Raw genomic sequence first — 20,210 nt, 5'->3', positions numbered from 1 at the left:
AGGTACCACTGTACTGTCTTCCTCTTCCTCCTCCCTGGAGGGATCAGGATGGGGAGGCGGTCTGCACCATTCCTTCTCTGCCCAGTCCCTGACATCCCCCCCCCCCGGATAGCCTAATTCAAATAGGAGTGCGCAGAAAGCTGGCAACAAGGTGTGCTGTGGCATTTTCTTCACGGGCTACATACCTCATGACAGTATTGTGCATAAAACCGGGAGATGCATTTTTATGGTATAGGCAGGGTGACAGCAATCTGATTGAGCAAACGGGAAGCTTACCAAAATCCTGTCCCATAGCTGTTGCTTTATGCCAGGGTTGGACCCTGCAGATGCTGTGGGACTGCAGCTTGCATCCCACTCAGCCAGCATGGCCAATGGCCAGGGATGGTGGGAATTATAACAACTCAAGGGCCACAGGTCAGTCACAAGGTACAAAGATTTCTACCTTTACTCCATGTCTGCTGATTTAGTGGGTATATTGGTAAGGTATTGGCTAACACTTCCTAGTGATTATGGAATTTTATTTTATTATTTTATTTTATTTTCTCATACTCTGGAGAAACCCGGGATTTTAATTCATTAGAGCCTAGTACCTCTTCATTAAACATCATCAATGCAATGAGTGAGCCACTGAGTGGAAGGAAGAACATGTAAGTGATGTTTGGGAATGTTTGAAATACCCACCAGAAATGAATCTGGGATGCATCCCAACCCGAAATTGACCTTTTCCATTTCTCAGGACCGAAATTGGTAGGTAGGACTAAGAGAGACCCCTGCCTGAACTCCAGGAAAGCCACATCCCACCAGTGTAGAAAATGCCCACCTAGATGGACCACTGGGCTGACTTGGGAGAAGGCCAATTCCTACATTCCCATGAAATCACACTGCTTTTACCACTGCTGCTACCAGCTGTCGACCTGAGCTGAGTGCAATTTGGCAGAGTAACAGCACACTTCCTTCTGTAATAGGACAGGAAACCATGAATACAACCTGCTTGAAGGAGATGGAATAAATAAGTTGGTCAAGAAAGAACACTGGTGAAATGTATGACATTTTATTAATTTGCTAACATTATAAGCCAACATACAAAGGAGATTCCAGGGAGAAGAGGAAGGGAGGAGGTGTGGGGAGGGGAACGACATAGGAAAGAAAACAGACTTGATGGATCAACGTAGCATTAGAGGAAATCAGAGAATAAACTTGGCCCCCTTGAACATGAAAGGACTCTTTCTTCTCGGCTTCTGGAGGCACGAGGAACTCATCAGACCCATCCAGCCTTTAGGCACAGTCCAATCTCCTCACCACCTTCTCAACGGTCTTCCCATCATGTGTCACTTTGCAGATGACTGTCTCATAGCTCTCCCAGTCGGACTTTTTCATGCTGAGGTAGCTGCTGGCCGCATACTTGTCATTCAGCTTGGTGGGCGTGGTTGTCTCCACCCCAGAGGAGATGGTGGCACCATCAGCCTGCCAGGTAACTTGGACAGTGCCTGGGTAAAAGCCATCCATGAGACACACTGCGGTTGCTTTGTCTGAGCTCTTCAATTCTTCTGGGGATGGTGGGAAGACGTTCACTGTTGGAGGTACTGTTGGCTGACCTGGAAGTCAAGGGGAAATCTGGTTAAGTGTCGTGTCTCAAGGGGGTATTAAATATTTGACACATGTAATAATTTATTTGATTTCATAAAGGAAGTACTATCTAACTCTATTCCCCAAAGTTGTGTCCTGAAATGTTTTGTAATGACATTTGACTATCTTGAAGCCATGACTTGTTGATGTTAATCTCCTCCAAAAGCTTTTCTTCTCCCCCAGCCTCAAGAAACTTTGTAATACTGTTGATTGTGAAGCCTTCTTCTCTGTTTAACTGCTATTATGCATTATATATTCTCAGAGTGCCCCACCATTTAATATATCATATGGATGTATCCTAAAAGATTTATTGTGCTCCATGTGATGGTGGTGTCAGAAACTGGGAGCTGCTATTTAAATTTCCCATAATGCTCCTGCATTACTCTGAGGCACTGCGAGGAAATTTAAATGGTGGCTCCTGGAACCATCTATTTTTAGAAAGAGGGATCATTGAGCTGTAAGTTGGACTAGGTGTGGTTGAAGACCCCTTTGACCTCTTCATGATTCTCCGAAAATTGCCAAGTGGAACTGAACCTTAATGCTTCATAGCACTGAAAATATTGTTGTGCAATATGCACATAATTGAAGCTGTATCTTTTGGTCTATGAAGCAACACAGCCATTCTTGGCACCCTTGAGCTGTGGTGATCTGTAAGAGGAAGAGTTTATTCAGAGATTTCTCCTTCTCATCACAGTGCATGAGTCTGGTTAGGAATATCTGCAACTAGAATATCATAGTGCACATGGGAGGGAGTTGTAGATCATACGTCTATGCTAATGGGAGAGGCTACAGAGCATGGTTTCCATGCAAAAGGTCTTGGGGTCATAGTCTGACATTTCTACGTAGGGCTTTGAAAAACCTTCTGAACTTCTGTCCTTTCATCTCCGCTCTATAAAATATTGATGAGTTAAAACCAATTAACACAAAGATAAAACAAAGTTAAGACTAATTTAGAAACTGGAGAGCTGCTTAGCAACTGGGATATACATTCCCTGCCTGATATGCACTTTTAAACTCACATATTTATACTGACAGCCATAGCAAAGGAGAGATCTACAAAGCACCTTATTTGTTCTTGTACACATGGAGAACTATCATTGCCAGGAGTGCCAACTTGGCCCCAGGACTGTGGGTGCCCGAGACCATGGGTGCCATGCAGCGTCCATGGCCCTGGAACTGAAATTTGTGGGTGCCTGGTCTGTTCATGGGGAAATTTGTGGGTGCTCAGGCACCCAGGGCCCCAGGGCGTCAGCATCTATGTTCATTGTGCATAAGTAATTTAAAGAATATACAATGAGCCTTTCTGGATCTGGTCCAAAGTAGGGTTGGCATAATCCAAAAGTAGGGTTGCCTTTTTGTTTTTCAAAGTTTTTGAGCTTTTTGGGGGAACATCTCCCCCATAAAATTAGCTTCTGAAGAAGAAGAAGAAGAAGAAGAAGAAGAAGAAGAAGAAGAAGAAGAGTTTGGATTTGATATCCCGCTTTATCACTACCCGAAGGAGTCTCAAAGCGGCTAACATTCTCCTTTCCCATCCTCCCCCACAACAAACACTCTGTGAGGTGAATGGGGCTGAGAGACTTCAGAGAAGTGTGACTAGCCCAAGGTCACCCAGCAGCTGCATGTGGAGGAGCGGGGAAGCGAACCTGGTTCACCAGATTATGAGTCTAGTGCTCTTAACCACTACACCACACTGGCTCTTCATTTATTACTTCTTTTTCATTTTTTTAAGCATTATTCTAAAAAATAAAATAAAATAATTGCCCTAGTTGCCATAACGCCGCAGCAAAAATATGCCCGGATGCCATTTTGGAAGTTCGATTCCCAGACTTTGACAACAGAGCCCATGTCATTTGACAATCTGAGAGCTACACTGCTCCATGCACTTTTGATTCCCAGCAGCTGCTATTGAGAGACAGCCTCCCACAATGGATAGAGAACATAGCATTAAAACAGAAGAAGAGTTCAGCTGGATGAGGACTGCAAAGGCCTATCTAGTCCTCTGTCCTGCTCTCACAGTAGTCAACCTGATGTCTATGGGAAGCTCGCAAGCAGGAACAGAGGGCAGAGGCACCCACCCCAATTGGGGGACCACGCAATGGCCATTTTTGCCCGCTGAGAGGGTCATTTGGGGGGATAAGGCAGTGCTTCACTTTTGTGAACAAGCCTTAACTCCAAATTTGGAGGATAAAGATCCCTGAGGTGAAATCCATTCCAGTTTTGTGAAGACACTATCTATGAACATAGAAAGGGGGAGAGGATTTTCTCTGGTTTCCCCTCGTTGCCAACTGCCTCACACTGTTCAGAAGGTCCCACAACCCCCTGGAATGGATCTCAAAGGTTGGGGGACCACACTTGGATAGGGAAAATTAGAGAAAACTCTGCCCCCTTCTCAAATGTCAACAGATGTCTCCACTGAAAGCAGAAGGGGAGCATTGGTTTTTATCCATATTTTTTTAAAAAAGCAATCATCATAATAAAATGATTTCAACCATGTTACAAGAAAAAGATGAACAAGCAACTCTGAATAAGTTGTCTTACTGGTTTGTCTTGTCGTCAGGTAATAGGGAAGCGTTAATCTTCTCTATTATAGTTTCTCATTTTCTTGGGCTTAAGTTCAATTTCCCATGTTTTCAAATCAATTCACGGTTTCTTTTTTGGTCCTCACAAAATGTTCACCAGTTTTTCTCCCATCACAAAGTACATATATTTACAAGCAGTTTTACCTTTCTTTGTACAGCTCCATTTGCACTGTACAAAAAGTGCAAGGTTTTTAATGGGGACAATTAGAATAAAATCTATCATTTGATTAATGATGTAAAACCCCAAAATGTATTTTCTCTAGTTAAGTTTTTAGCTCTATCTTCAGTACATTTTATTTTATTGCTACGGCTTGTGGCTGATTCAAATAAAGATTTGATCACCTATCTATCTATCATCTATCTATCTATCTATCATCTATCATCATCTACCATCTACCATCTATCTATACATTTTAAGTAGGCTCAAAGCACTCTAAACAGCCATGGCTTCCCCCATAGAGCCCTGGGAACTGTGGTTTGGAAAGGTTACTGAGAGCTTTTAGAATCCCCCTATTCTCCTCACGCAGCTATAATTCTCAGAGTTCCCACAGGAGACAGATTGATTGCTGAACCCCTCTTGGTCTGAAGATCTCGTAGTAATCTGAAGACCACCAACCCTGGTGCTTTCTTCCTTTTAATGCATGGCTTATAACCACCAGTCTCATTTAGGTACCTATTTGGACATGTGGACATGCCTATATTAATGGATTAATGGAATATTCTTATTGTTAATGTCATCTGGGTTGCGCCCAACTCAGTATTAATCCATGCAGATCAACTGAAATTAATCGAGTTAAATTTGTTCATTTCAGCAGGTCTACTCTGAGCAAGGACTAGCATGGGGTGCAGCCTGTGGTTTTTTCTTCCTTCCTTCCTTCTTTCTTTTTTGTTATATTTACCAAGAAGATATTCCGAAAGAAAGAAAGAAAGAAAGAAAGAAAGAAAGAAAGAAAGGAAGGAAGGAAGGAAGGAAGGAAGGAAGGAAGGAAGGAAGGAAGGAAGAAAGAAAGAAAGAAAGAAAGAAAGAAAGAAAGAAGCGTATATATTTTTCCAGTGGGACCAACAGTAAGTCTGGGATGCAGCAATCGAGACTAGGGAATTACATTAATAATCTTTGCTGCTGTGCCTCTACTTCAGTTAATAAATTAAGTCTGTGCAGTTGATTTAACAGCAAAGGAAAAAAATCGGGAGATCTGACCATCGATCTCATGGGTTAGGTTGCTTTCAACCTTCCGATGCACTGTGAATTGCAAAGTGGTGACTTCAGTTTGTTCCCAAACCCCATTCAGTTCTGGTGAAATTTTATGCACAGAGTTGACCCTGGTTTCCATTTCAGATGACTGCATTTTGTGTTGTAGAATGCAGAGAGTCCTGGTTCTCTTAGATTGGGAGCATGTTGCTCTGAACTGCAGAGCTATCTAGAAACAGAATCTATTCTATTCCTCTGCTTAGGAAGTCCCAAAATGAAAATACAAAATTAGAAAAAGTAAAGGGAGCTACATTAGAAAAAAAAACACAGCCCAGATCCAACCATTTTATAAGGTGGGCCAAAATGTCACAAAGTAAGGTACAAGTGTTTAGGCCATCCAGAATGGAGATTTCTGGAAACCCGAAATGCTTCATGCTATTTTGTGACATTTTGGTTGGTGTATTGCTTTAATGTGACCTTTGGAACACAATTCAGGGATTATCCAAACTGCCCTTAATTCATATCGGGTACCTGGAATAGCACAGCTCAGATTCACTTCTCTGCTATCTTTAGCATCCACCAGTAAAATTATGTCTGAGTTTAGCCACCACGGAAATTTGCAAAAAATGATTTCCAAAGACAGTCACATTGACCTAGACTAAGGAAAATAATTTCCCACCCAGCCTGAAATAACTGTCCAATGTTCTTGAGGAAAGAAGAGACAGATAACATGGTTTTGCAATATCCCGTTCTGGCTAGGATCACAAGTACATTTTCTATGAAAGGCTCGTTGTAAACTAAACAACAAATGCCCTAAGGTCAGGTTTACAGTCAGAGAAGGAAAAAAGGGCAAAAACGATGGAAAAGTTAGAATATTGTCACAGGTATGGAAAGGGTTGTGATAAATTCAGTGACTTACCTGTGACAGTCAGGTGGGTCCCTCCTCCGAAGATCCACCACAGTGACACACAGCTGTACAAAAACCTGCTGTCTCTTCACAAGGAGAGACAAGCCGTCGACACCTAACCCATTTGGGAATAGAATGGACAACAGGACAACTTCTGTTTTCCTTATGGTGACATATTTCTCCCCTATTTCTTAAGAAGTTTTTAAAAATTAATTTATAAGCCACTTTTCCAAGAGATTGAATGTTTCATAAAGTGGTGGATGAACACAAATAAAAAAAACAAACAGTACAAATGAGCCATCTTTTAAATAGAGTCAATGGAACATACAGTGGTACCTTGGTTCTCAAACTTATTCCAAGTCCATTCCAAAACCAAAGCATTCCAAAACCAAGGTGTGTTTTCCCATAGAGAGCAATGCAAAACAGATTAATCCGTTCCAGACTTTTAAAAACAACCCCTAAAACAGAAATTTAACATGAATTTCACTATGTAACAAGACCATTGATCCATAAAATGAAAGCAATAACCAATGTACTGTACTATAAAATAAATAAAACAGCATTGTAGATGATAAAAATTAAAATTATTTTTTTTCCTTACCTGCACTGATGATAGTCATTGTTTGGATGGGGGACTGTTATCCATTTCCGCAGTCACACAATCAATCAATCAATCAATCAGTAGCTGAACTAGGTTCCACGCAGTCACAAAAACAAATGAACTGAAAAAGCCTCAAAAACAAAAATGGAAAATGACAAAAACAAAAGTGCCAAACTTAATCCGTACTGGAAGTCCGTTCGAAAACCAAGGCACAGCTTCTGATTGGTGCAGGCACCCCAGAAACAAAAACCAACAGCCGCATTCGATGTTCAGTTTCCGAAAAACGTTCAAAAACCAGAGCACTTACTTTCGGCGTTTGAGAACCAAGGCGTTTGAGAACCAAGGAACCACTGTATAATTAAAAATATAGTTAACGGTGTTTTGGAAGAAAGATGACATAATGACCTGGTTCATCCGTGGGAACAGCATTCCTGGATTCTGTTTGGCAGCCAGAAGACTCTCAGGTCTTCCAAGGAGTTCTGTTGCCCATTATTTTTCTCTTGATGTTGGGAGCGCGATGGATGAGTTCCTTTGGTCCACCAGTAGCCAAGGCAGTGTCCTCCATGTGACTGCAACCCCCTTCATGCCTGACCATAGGCCACCCTAATTGTGGGTGATGGGAGTTGTAGTCCAAAAACCTAGAAGGTTACCAGGACTTTGCTGCTTCAGTTTGGTCACTGGAGGAGAATCTAAGAATTGGTACCACTGTCTCATTTAGTCCAGGAGATATTGGCTCTGTTTCTGACAAGAAGCCTCACAACTGAATCAGTCTGGAGGCAGTGAAGCTTTCTTTGTGCCACAATAGTTTTTTATAAATTAAACTCAATGCGCTGGACCGTTCTTTGGAGTTCAAGTATGAACTTCCTTAATTAGCTTCTAGTATGTCTCAGAGAAAACACTTATCACAGATTTTTAAAAAATGAACTTGTACATTGAGTTCCGAAAGCTGCTGCTGAATTTCATTTATTCAGGGTGAAATATATATGCTTCCACTAATGCACAATCCTGCACTTCAAATTTGCAGATAGAAGAAAACTCCATTGCTTCTATGGGTCTCTGTCTGGTCTTTGACAACAATAAGGATTGATGGATTGATTGATCTTTGGGTTCTGACTTTTCTCACTTGCACACTGTCCATTTTTTGGCCTGCTATCATTATTTATTCTGTGGTTCTTGTGATGAAGAGTGGTATATAAATCTAATAAATAACAATAATGATGTTTTATGCAAGTGCGTTTTGATCAGAACGGCACTGCACCATGGATTTTGTAGACAGCCCCATGGATTTCATAGATAGAAACCAATAGGAGTAGACTTTTGAGCAGACTTCTCAGAAGACGGCTATCACAAACCCATTGCTTTCTGATTTATCCCACTCTTTTGAGAGGCCACTGCTTCCAGGGTAGAGAGATTCAAAATACATGGGGCAGCATCCATGGGGTTCAGCAGTCCGTGTTCTCATCCTCAATTTATTTGTATGCTGCTTTTCCAAAGTTGAAACCATGCTCAAGTACCGTAGTTCTCTTCCTTAGCCTGGACCACGTTTGCTGGCATTGAGACCTAGTAAACAGCTGGTGTACATGGCCTGATGGCCATTGCCATTCTGGGCTTCTTTGGGAGGAAGGCTAGAGTACAAATCCGATAAAAACAAACAACAAACAAGCAAGTAAATAAATGAATAACTAATACTGCAAAAGGGCCTGTCTAAAGCATTGTAGGTGTGCATTTTGACAGCAAAGACGCCTGCTTCTTGGGAGAAAAGTAATGACAAACCTAGACAGCATCTTAGAAAGCAGAGACATCACCTTGCCAACAAAGGTCCGTATAGTTAATGCCATGGTTTTCCCAGTAGTGATGTATGGAAGTGAGAGCTGGACCATAAAGAAGGCTGATCGCTAAAGAATGGATGCTTTTGAATTATGGTGCTGGAGGAGACTCTTGAGAGTCCCATGGACTGCAAGAAGAACAAACCTCTCCATTCTTAAGGAAATCAGCCCTGAGTGCTCACTGGAAGGACAGATCCTGAAGCTGAGGCTCTAATACTTTGGCTACCTCATGAGAAGAGAAGACTCCTGGAAAAGACCCTGATGTTAGGAAAGATGGAGGGCACAAGGAGAAGGGGACGACAGAGGACGAGATGGTTGGATAGTGTTCTCGAAGCTACCAGCATGAGTTTGACCAAACTGCGGGAGGCAGTGGAAGACAGAAGTGCCTGGCATGCTCTGGTCCAGGGGGTCACGAAGAGTCGGACATGACTAAACGACTAAACAACAACAAATATATGGGTTTGCAGTCCATCGCAGGCAGAAACCTAGGCTGATGCAACATAGATGCCCTGGGCATTTGCTCCCTGGTCCCTGCAAGTGGTTTCTCAACTGTAGAATTGGAAGCATCATCTAGTCTAATCCCTGTGATGTGATGAAGGGAATCCCCAGAGAAACTGCGACTTGAAAGGAAGTCAGCTTTGGCCAAGAGAATTCTGGCTCATGATTTAAGAAGTCCCAAATGTGCCCTTTGTGGCGTTCCCTTGGGGCTGATCAGGCAGAAGGCAGGGACACCATCAGCAGGTGGAGTTGGAGCCAACAGCAGGCAGAGGAAGAGACAACCGGTTCTGGTTTCCTCACCCCCCCCCTCCGCAAGTCCTACAAGGAAAATAATGAGACTAAGGGGGACAGCCAAGGCCACATTTTAAACTGGCAGGCAGGTGGGGGCTGGCTAAGAACAGGCTAGAGTTGGTGAGACAATGCTCCATTCATTGTGATGGTCCCACCTTCATAGGGGAGATGTTCTGAGCACAGTCAAAAACACCTGACCAACAAGGAGAGACTCCTTTCTAGTTTTCAGGAAGTTTTTGTGGCAATGTCCATCAGGGTAGGAAGATTGGCATTAGTCCAAGTAGCATCTTACAAGGTTCACTGGTGTTTTCCCATTTAGGTTCGGGTCTGAGCCTTGCCTCTTTATGTTCAGAGCTAACTAACAGCTGGTCCCTGTGGAAGGAGGATTAATCTGTAAAATAAGGCACCGATCATATGTTGTTCTGGAGACTGTAAGATGCTATCACCAGCAGTGCAGGCCCCCAGCATTTATCTGACTGTGCCAGCCCTGGTAATATGCAGAACAGAACTGATGGAATGAGGATTGATTTTGACATCGACATCAACCCAATTCAGATCAATTCTGATCTGAAGTTGCATGGCAAGACCTTCCCCCAAGAACAAATTCTAGAATGAATGGATGATTCTGTAGGAACCATCCTGTAAAATGTGGATGATTCCTCATAGGGAGGCAATATTGGTTGAATTTAGGTATAAGTCTGCCAACAACGAAAGCAGAATTTGCCACTGTTACCCAGCTGTCTCTGAAGCATATCTGCTTGTCCAATGTGGGAAACAGGTGACTAGACTAGGTGGGCATTCGGTTTGATCCATCAGGAGAACACTATAGATGTGGAGCTATGGAAAAACCCATGAAAAAAAAGCTTTCCCTCCAATTTTTATAGTGTTCTTTTCTTCTTCTTTTTTTAAATCAGTAGAAAAAACAGTAAATATATGTATAGTTTCCCCCCAATTTTTCACTTCCAGGTCTTTACAACTCTGGTCAGGAGTCATCTGACATTCTGAAATTAAAGGGTGAGATGAACCCAAAGTGGTGGCGAGAATTAACATGAGTCAATAAGCAGGTTTCTTATAGAATACCAAATGGTTAAGAGAAGACAGTGCTTTGAGACTCATCCTCCTCTGAAGCAGCCATAGACATCTTTTTAGACCTTTGACAGTTCTCTCTCTTTCGAAATAGCCTCTCACACAAGTTAAAATAGTCTGGGAAGAAGATGGGCTATGGTGTTTCATTTCCTGACCAGCTCGTGATAGTACTGTGTAGAAAATTGGGTGGGACTGACTCATGGTATATGTAGGGTGACCACAATCTGGAGGAAGAAAGTGGGACTTTACTAATATCCAGCCCCATATTTGTCATTTTAGATCAGGGGGTCTGACCTGTAGGCCCTCCATATGCACCCCACTTATTCAACCTATTCTTAAATGATTTGGCTCATCACTTAGAGGATGTAAATGGATGTCCACCGGCATTAGGCCAACATAAAATAAGATTGCTTTTATATGCAGATGATATTACAATTCTTTCTCATACTCAGATCAGCCTTAGAAGACTTCTGTACTCATTTTTTTCTTCCTTCTGCCAGATCAACTCCTTGGGAATTAATTATGAAAAATCTAAAATTATGATAATTTCTCAAAGTTGTCAAATTGTTAAATGGGGACTAGATAATCACCCCATTGACCAGGTAAAATCTTTTGAACGCCTAGGGATATTCTACCAGCCAAATTTAAACTGGACAAAAACACAGGCGTTGAATGACCATCTAAGTAAAATGCACCACATCTGTGATTCTTCATTTTTTCTTCCTCAGAGGCAACCAGATGGTCCCTGCTGCAATAAATATATTTTAATGCCAACGTCCTTTCTCAGTTATTGTATGGCATTCCAATTTGGATAGAAGCATTTAATAGAGTAGTTGAACAAATTCAAGCCCCATATTTGTCATTTTAGATCAGGGTGTTGACCTATAGGCCCTCCATATACTGTTGGACTCCATATTTCATCACCTCCAGCCAGCATGGTCAAAGACCAGGGAATGTCCAAAACCATCTCAGGGGAAACCAGTTAGTCACAAGCTACAGAGTCTTCCCAATAAATATAGAATGTTCATTTTATATTCTTTTCTCTTATTCTCTCAACAAACCCATGGTTTTAATTCACAGGAGCCTAGTGCACCCTGAGTGCCAAGAGATCTTTCAGGGAGGAGTTGTAATAGTGCAGTTTTGCCCAATGTGGTGGCCTCCACATGACTTGGACTACAACTCCCATCAGCCCAAGCTAGCAAGGCCAACATTCAGATATGATGGGAGTTATAGTCCTAAAATGGGAGGGAATGGGTTTAGATGAAGCTACACATTCTCATGTCTCCTTATAGTTAGTGCTGTTCACTGTAGCCGGTGCCCATTGGAACTGGTGGGACAAGGAGACCAAAAGTAGGGAGGGTCAGCGACGGGCAAAGCTATTGGCAGACTGCTTGTGGGAAGGGAGAAAGGTTGGGTGGTTCTGCCTGAGGGCACATGGAGGTTGTTTGGGAGCAGTGCTGCATTAACCCTAATGGACCACCCTCCACAAGGGACATGGAGCACATGGAAGACCAGAGGTGATATTTGGGAATGTTTGAAATAACACCTGAAATGAATCCTAAATCCCCCCCTTCTATTTCTCTGGAGCTGAATGGGAAGAGAGGAGTAGTGAATTTTCGTTGGGCAAAGGATTTATATGGAGGCATGTTCAGTTAGTTCATTAAAGTGAATAGCAACTTGAGTCAATTCATTGCATCTAATCATACTATAGAGCCCTTAAGTAGCACTGCTCCTGTAGCACTGGAATTTGTTTAGATGCAGCATTGCCTGGTTGAAAGGGCTACAGCCCAATGGTAGTCCATCTGTATTGCATCAGGGTGTCCTTGTTTCAATCCCAGACATCTCCATGTAGGATCGGGAGCCTAGTACCTCTTCATTAAACATCCTGAATGCAATGAGTGATCCACTGAGTGGAAGGAAGAACATGTCGGATTGTACGTGATGTTTGGGAATGTTTGAAATACCCACCAGAAATGAATCTGGGATGCACCCTGAGCTGAAATTGACCTTTTTCCATTTCTCAGGACCTAAATTGGTAGGTAGGACTAAGAGAGAACCCTGCCTGGTCTCCAGGAAAGCCACAGCCCACCGGTATAGAAAATGCCCACTAGATGGACCACTGGTCTGACTTGGGAGAAGGCCAGTTCCTACATTCCGTGAAATCGCACTGCTTTTACCACTGCATTTTGGATGAGTAACAACACACTTCCTTCTGTAATAGGACAGTAAACCATGAAAACAACCTGCTTGAAGGAGATGGAATGAAGAAGTGGGTCAAGAAATCACACCGGTGAAATGTATGACATTTTATTAATTTGCTAACATTATAAGCCAACATACAAAGGAGATTCCAGGGAGAAGAGGAAGGGAGGAGGTGTGGGGAGGGGAACGACATAGGAAGGAAACCAGACTTGATGGATCAACATAGCATTAGAGGAAATCAGAGAATAAACTTGGCCCCCTTGAACATGAAAGGACTCTTTCTTCTCGGCTTCTGGAGGCACGAGGAACTCATCAGACCCACCCAGCCTTTAGGCACAGTCCGATCTCCTCACCACCTTCTCAACGGTCTTCCCTTCATGCGTCACTTTGCAGATGACTGTCTCATAGCTCTCCCAGTCGGACTTTCTCATGCTGAGGTAGCTGCTGGCCGCATACTTGTCATTCAGCTTAGTGGGCGTGGTTGTCTCCACCCCAGAGGAGATGGTGGCGCCATCAGCCTGCCAGGTAACTTGGACAGTGCCTGGGTAAAAGCCATCCATGAGACACACCACAGTGGCTTTGTCTGAGCTCTTCAATTCTTCTGGGGATGGTGGGAAGACGTTCACTGTTGGAGGTACTGTTGGCTGACCTGGAAGTCAAGGGGAAAGCTGGTTAAGTGTTGTGTCTCAGGGGAATATTAAATATTTGGCTCATATAATAATTTACTTGATTTCATAAAGGAAGCACTAATCTCTATTCCCCAAAGTTGTGTTCTGAAATGTTTTGTAAGGACATTTGACTATCTGGAAGGCATGACTTGTTGATGTCAATCTCCTCCAAAAGCTTTTCTTCTCCCCCAGCCTCAAGACCCTTTGTAATACTGTTGCTTGTGAAGCCTTCTCCTCAATTTAACTGCTATTATGCATTATATCTTCTCAGAATGCCCTTCCATTAAATATATCATATAGATGTTTCCGGATTTATTGTTCTCCATGTGGTGGGGGTGTCAGAAACTGGGAGCTGCTATTTAAATTTCCCATAATTCTCCTGATGTAGCATTACTCTGAGTCACTGTAAGCAAATTTAAATGGTGGCTTCTGGACCCATCTATTTTTAGAAAGTGGATATTTTGCTGTAAGCTCAACTAGGTGGCCTACAAGACCCCTTATGATTCCTTATGATTCTAGTCCACAGTTCTGTGTGCTGGAATTTTTGAAAGGATCAGGTGGCTTTCTGGAAGCCACGCCTTTTCATTTTGGTAGCCTGCCTTCTAGTCCCAAACGTTTTATTCCCCCTGCCAACTTCTAGAAAACGTTTTCCCCCGTTTAATTGTCATTATTTATTATATATTCCCAGAATGCCTGACTTTTTAAATGTACAGCAGATATGTCACCTAAGGTTTCTGGTCTTCCCAGAGGTAGATGCCACTCACAGAGAGACAAAACCTTGCCCACACCTCTGATCCATTTTTGCTTAGAGCGTTTATAGTGTTGAGCCTAGTGACCAAAGTGGAATGGGGGTGGGAGGAAGCAAGTGCGATGGTTAAGTCAGATAAATAGTTGTGGGCACCTGAAAAGAAGTGGAATGCTTTACTGCCTCTGTGTTTGCTAGATGTTCTTAGACTCCAGCTCCCATTAGTTGGAGTCCAATAACACTGCGAAGCCCACAGATTCTGCAATCCTGAATTAAAGCCTTTGTCTGTCACACTTTCTTTTTAATATTATTGTTCTTCTTGTTGTTGTTGCTATTATTATTATTAATCAAGCCACCCTGAATCCTATCAGGAAAAAAAGGTGTGGTATGAATAAATAAATAAATAAATAGTATAATAAATCATAATCAATGCTTTTTTCGGGGGGGGGGGATGCAGGGGTATGCATACCCCTAAATATTTTGTGAATTTTTGAACTTTTGTCCATTTACTGTATTTATTTTTCCCAATTTGAACTATAAAATGGTGGTTTTCTTCAGTCAAAATGAGAGTACCCCTAAACATTTGTTTTAGAAAAAAAGCACTAATAATAATAATAATAATAATCATCATCATCATCTTGAGGCCATATGCCTTTCGAGGGTATTCTCTTGCGGCCATATGCTGATAGTGGATTGGAACAAAGTCCAAAGTAACAACTGCTTTCTCAAAATCTTCTGTACCATGAAAATAAATAAAAACAGTAATTTCTTTTTTAAGTTCAAAGTGTGTGTGGGGGGGATCATCCATTTCCTCTCACACTTTCCACAACACCTCTCCCTCTCTCTTCTCCCCCTCCTTCCCCCTCCCCCTCCACCAGAAGAAGGCCAGATCCTTCTTGCCAGAGGTTTCGCCTTATCACCCACAGAAGGCTCTTGAAATTAGGAAAAGGCTCACAATGGCGTTCCTACTAAGCTTTGTGGACTTGGACATATACCAATAAGGATGGAGGGGAGTCTCCTAACAGCTCACAGCAAAGCTGCCCATGTAGCCGATGGCAGGAGGATGGGTTGGGTTCTGGGTGGCAGCCTCATAGATCAGCAACCTCTGACGCCTCCTCTCCGCAAATGTTCCCCCTTCCCTGCTTCACTATGATTCCTGTATTGCAGAGGGTTGGACTAGATGACCCACAGGGTCCCTTGCATCCCTACATTTCTATGGTTCTGGGATACTCCACCAGCACATAACCAGGTTTTGAACTTGGAGCAATGCACTGACCCAGTCCTCACGGAGGTTGCCTTTGGGGCTGCTGGCAGGAGGCTAGCATGACAGAATGGACCGGCATGTCAAGGAGAAAAGTATGTTCAAAATATTCCCCCCTGCAATGCTGGATTTCTTTGTACATGGATTTTCCTTAAAAAGAAGAAGGGGAGGGGGGAACCAAGGAGGAATAGAGTGGTACCTCGGGTTAAGAACTTAATTCGTTCTGGAGGTCCGTTCTTAACCAGAAACTGTTCTTAACCTGAGCCACCACTTTAGCTAATGGGGCCTCCCGCTGCCACTGCGCGATTTCTGTTCTCATCCTGAAGCAAAGTTCTTAACCCGAGGTAATATTTCTGGGTTAGCAATGTCTGTAACCTGAAGTGTATGTAACCCGAGGTACCACTGTATTCCAATCAATTTACAGTGGTACCTTGGGTTACATATGCTTTAGTTTACATATGTTTCAGGTTACAGACTCTGCTAACCCAGAAATATTACCTCAGGTTAAGAACTTTGCTTCAGGATGAGAACAGAAATCGTGCTCCGGCAGCATGGCGGCAGCAGGAGGCCCCCTTAGCTAAAGTGGTGCTTCAGGTTAAGAACAGACCTCCAGAACGAATTAAATTCTTAACCTGAGGTACCACTGTATTGTAGCTAATAGACCCCAAAAGGAAAAAAAGGGAAAAGGTTGTATCTGCCTAATGTTTACTCATAATAAACACATTGGAATTAATAGTTTGAAATTATTCATGCCCATTAATTTCAGTGAGTTAACTTTGAGTAGGACTAACAATGCATGATAACCGCGTAACTACATTAATATCTTCCAGAGGGAAAGGCCTGTTCATCTGTCATAGCAAAGAGTACAAAGAGTCTTGTGGTGCCCTAAAGACTAACACAGGTCCTGGGTAGCTCTAGCCAGGTTGGCCGAAAGTATTTTGCTGCCCGAGGCAAAGAACAAGATGGTACAGCCCATCCTCCATAGAGAAGACAACTGGATGGGCAGTTGAATTTTACTTGAGCATTAGCAATGGAAGGAGATTGCCTGTCTGTATCTTTCTATCCACCCATCCATCTATCTATTAATCCATCTATCTAGATCAGGGATCAGCAAACTTTTTCAGCAGGGGGCCGGTCCACTGTCCCTCAGACCTTGTGGGGGGCCGGACTATATTTTGAAGGGAAAAAATGAACGAATTCCTATTCCCCACAAATAACCCAGAGATGCATTTGAAATAAAAGCACACATTCTACTCATGTAAAAACACCAGGCAGGCCCCACAAATAACCCAGAGATGCATTTTAAATAAAAGGACACATTCTACTCATGTAAAAACATGCTGATTCCTGGACCATCCGTGGGCCAGATTTAGAAGGCGATGGGGCCAGATCTGGCCCCCGGACCTTAGTTTGCCTACCCATGATCTAGATAAACAAACACACACACTTTGGTGATCAATTCATTTTTTTAAGACTACGTGAAATCTAGCTTCACGTTAAAACATTTTGTTGGCCAATCCGTATCACCCTTTTCCCCCAGTACACACACAAAGTGATCAACATGTATCTTATTTGAAGTTAACCAGCATACTTTCCCCTTACAACTAATGGGATTTTGGTGGGATTTATATTGCCTAACCATCACTCCACCCCAATCCATTCCCTCATGGCAGGGCTGCCTCCTTCTCATCAGTGATGCCCTCTGAAAGACTGGAAATTGATGGAAGTGCAGTATCTTTACTAGGACCAACTAGGACCAAAAGCAATGAAAAAGCATCTCTGAGTTCATCAAAATGCTTCTCCAGGCGGGATGGTTAGCAAGGGGGAAAAAAAATCTAGAACAAAAAAGGAGGTTGGGAGCGGGAAGAGAAAAGCGGCCAAGATGAAAAGCCGTAGTCTGATACTAAATATTATGTACTAATAGCATTTCCCATGAATGGGTTCTTACATAGCCTAAACTGCACTGGTCCTGCGGAAAAGGGAAGTATCAACAGAATTAGAGGAACCCTGAACCTTGCCATGTTTTGCTAAAGTATTGAAAAATATTGGAGACAACAACCCAAACAGCTCAATGAAGAGTGAGCATGCTGTGCATTCATGGACCGCAGACTGACTCTCTGAGAGGGGAAAACAAACAGAAAACTGTCAAGGAGGGAATGGAGTATCCTGAACAAGGCAACAGAGTGCAACGTTTTGTTACAGATCCTACTTGCCTTAAGAAGTCAGGGTTATAGCTTATGTTAGTCATAGACCCATCAAAATTAGTGCCCATGGGTAACTTAAGTCCATTAATTTCAGTGAGTCTACTCTTTAGTAGAACTTAGTTGGATACTACCCACTGGATGATATTCAACTAAAGTTGAATATCTTTAGTTGAAGATACTTACTCAGTGCAGATGCATTGAAATTAAATAGGTCTATTAGTTTCTGTGGGTCTATGCTAAGTAAAACTTAGCTGACTGTCACCCAGTGAGGTTTTTGCAATATCCTTTTCTTTTCCGCACCACCCATTTTTAATTCTTTTCCACTCTCTTTTTGCTAAACACCCTCCAGCTTGACAGAGGAAGGTTGATGAACCTGAACGGTTGGCCAGCTATTGTGACTTTTTAGTTAGTCCCCAATAAAGTTATTATACTACAAATGGTTTGGTGTTTTTTTTTTTTGTCCTAATGGACCAATGCAGCTGTCTAAAATCTTTTCGGAAGTGGCAAGCCATGGACCCAACACAAACTCCAACTCTGTTACTTTGGAAAAGAGATCCATTGACTTCACTGGGACATATTTTCAAGAAAATGTATTTAGGATACAGAGTATATTCTGCTTTCTTTTTGTTAGACTTGTTTCTGAGGGAATTGGGTTCAAAGTTAGCTTCTTGCATTCAGAATAGAGATGAATACATTGGCAAGCAGAGTGGAAAATTCTAGCAACTTACAAAATAATATTTTACCTAACTTTTTCAATTCAACCAAATGCATCATGCTTTTTTGTAAAACCTGTTTCTGCATGAAGACGTACCTGCAAATCATCTTTCTACCCCTGCACCATGAAAAGATTTAATGTCCAGGGCAAACTGATTCAGATGTAAACTCACCAAGTTCAACCACTATTACTCCCGGGTAAGTAATTGCATTATTACTTATCCTATTATTTCAATCTATGACACCTAATATTTTTTAAATTCAGCAATGACTACAAAGGGGGAAATGATATCATTTCTAATACAACCCCATTTTGAATTAGTTTTAAATATTACTTGTTGCTACAGATATTATTCTAAAAAAGGCAGAGCAGTCTTAAACTGAAAAGGCAATTTTGCTTTGTCACCATGGTCTTCCTGATATTTTTAAAACAAAACAAAACAGTGTGACAAATGAGAAAATTTGCTTTTTAACTTTGCCGTAACCTTACCTACGTATTCTTTTCCCACAATGGGAAAAGTTGAACCTATTAATTGACGACCCAAAAAACTCTCATCGAAAGTTGTAATATTATTAAAAATGGCAGATAGCGACGGTTTCATGACAGCAAAGCATTTACTTATTCAGAAGTCTCACTTTGTCAACTGGACTTACTCCCAGTTAAGTGTTACCTTAGATTGCAACTTTAATCGGCACATAAAAGCAGAGAAACATTCTACAAATTCATCTGATCTAGTTGACCCAAGAGAGGACAAATCCTGACCCTCTCCTAAGCCGATTTGAAGTACTGGGCAAGAGATCACCTGCCTAACCCAGAGACAAAGTTTGGAATGAAAAATGACAGAAATTAAATACAAAGCCTATCAGAAAACAATTGTATAGGCATTTTAAAGCGACTTACCTAGGACAGTCAATGTGGTTCCTCTGCCGAAGACATACACACAGTGACTAACGGCCTTACAAAAATGTTTTTTTGTCACCAGAAAAAACTTTGCTTCCTCTTTTCTGGATAGCGTACCTGGTCAGTGACGAATTTGATGCAAACGGCATGCAGCAAAGGGCTTTGAAAGATGGGGCATAGGTGAGTTTTCAGTGCAAAAATGTTGGATGGATTCTGATGCAGAATAATTCATTGGAAAAAGAGAGAGCGCTGAGCCCTAGATCTGGAAAAAATATATATTCTGCAATGTGGTCGGGACCCCTGCTGAAAAGGGTGTGAACAGCTGTCCCATGCAGACTGTCGTGCAAATAGCGATGGATGAATCTGTCAATTTCAGTTTCTCCCAGTTTTTCATTATTCTAATCAAAAACTCAGTTTGCCACATTTTGGTATTTTTATTTTTAAAGGAAGTCCTCAAGAAAATCCATCAGCATTGTAGTGGTGATTTCTCTCAGTATACACATTCTTTTTGCAAGCAGTCTCCCTCAAAACAGTGCTTTTCCGTGTGCTATTTTCATTCGCACATGCACTTTTATGCATAGTTCGCCTTAGCAAACACAATTTTTTCCTGCACATTGTTGGTTTCCGTGCTGCATTGCAAAATTCAGAGAAGGGTTGATTTTGACGGAAAGCTGAAATTGTCTTCCCATATTGTTCTGGGAACAGCAAATGAGATAGTTCACATGAGCACGAGGAATTAATGTCATCCTCCATAACCTCCTTGCAAAGGATCCAAGTGTAGCTGCAAGTTACAAGAGGGCAGACCCTGAGATTCCCCTCCTGTGCAGATCCATCAGGACTGGATAGCTCTACATATGTCTAAGGCACAGTGGCGTAGCGTGGGGGGTGCAGGGGGGGCCGGCCGCACCGGGC

At 42.2% G+C, this 20,210-nt stretch overlaps 4 protein-coding genes across 6 annotated transcripts in view; all 4 read right to left on the bottom strand.

Moving 5' to 3' along the window:
* LOC128404187 (immunoglobulin lambda-1 light chain-like) overlaps nucleotides 1-20,210 on the bottom strand; it is a 236,029-nt gene that overhangs the window by 9,116 nt on the left and 206,703 nt on the right. The window lies entirely within an intron of this gene.
* The window catches only part of LOC128404184 (immunoglobulin lambda-1 light chain-like), a 222,292-nt gene that overhangs the window by 55,835 nt on the left and 146,247 nt on the right, over nucleotides 1-20,210 (bottom strand). The window lies entirely within an intron of this gene.
* The window catches only part of LOC128404208 (immunoglobulin lambda-1 light chain-like), a 94,136-nt gene continuing 74,961 nt past the window's right edge, over nucleotides 1,036-20,210 (bottom strand). The window contains exons 4-5 of the mRNA XM_053369685.1: nucleotides 6,314-6,366; nucleotides 1,036-1,595 (exon numbers count right to left, since the gene is read on the bottom strand). Of these exons, the coding sequence (XP_053225660.1) occupies nucleotides 1,276-1,595; nucleotides 6,314-6,366 (373 nt within the window). The 3' untranslated portion in view covers nucleotides 1,036-1,275. The remainder of the gene's footprint in view (nucleotides 1,596-6,313; nucleotides 6,367-20,210) is intronic.
* The window catches only part of LOC128404186 (immunoglobulin lambda-1 light chain-like), a 53,653-nt gene continuing 46,337 nt past the window's right edge, over nucleotides 12,895-20,210 (bottom strand). Inside the window, exons 3-4 of one of the 2 annotated variants that reach the window (XM_053369619.1) lie at nucleotides 19,299-19,336; nucleotides 12,895-13,454 (exon numbers count right to left, since the gene is read on the bottom strand). In XM_053369619.1, the coding sequence (XP_053225594.1) occupies nucleotides 13,135-13,454; nucleotides 19,299-19,336 (358 nt within the window). In that variant the 3' untranslated portion in view covers nucleotides 12,895-13,134. The remainder of the gene's footprint in view (nucleotides 13,455-19,298; nucleotides 19,337-20,210) is intronic. The other variant, XM_053369620.1, reaches the window with a different exon arrangement.

This window comes from Podarcis raffonei, chromosome 16 (genome assembly GCF_027172205.1).
Source record: "Podarcis raffonei isolate rPodRaf1 chromosome 16, rPodRaf1.pri, whole genome shotgun sequence".
Lineage (NCBI taxonomy): Eukaryota > Metazoa > Chordata > Lepidosauria > Squamata > Lacertidae > Podarcis > Podarcis raffonei.
Note: the sequence above shows the minus strand (reverse complement) of the source record. Positions and strands in the feature narration are given on the sequence as shown.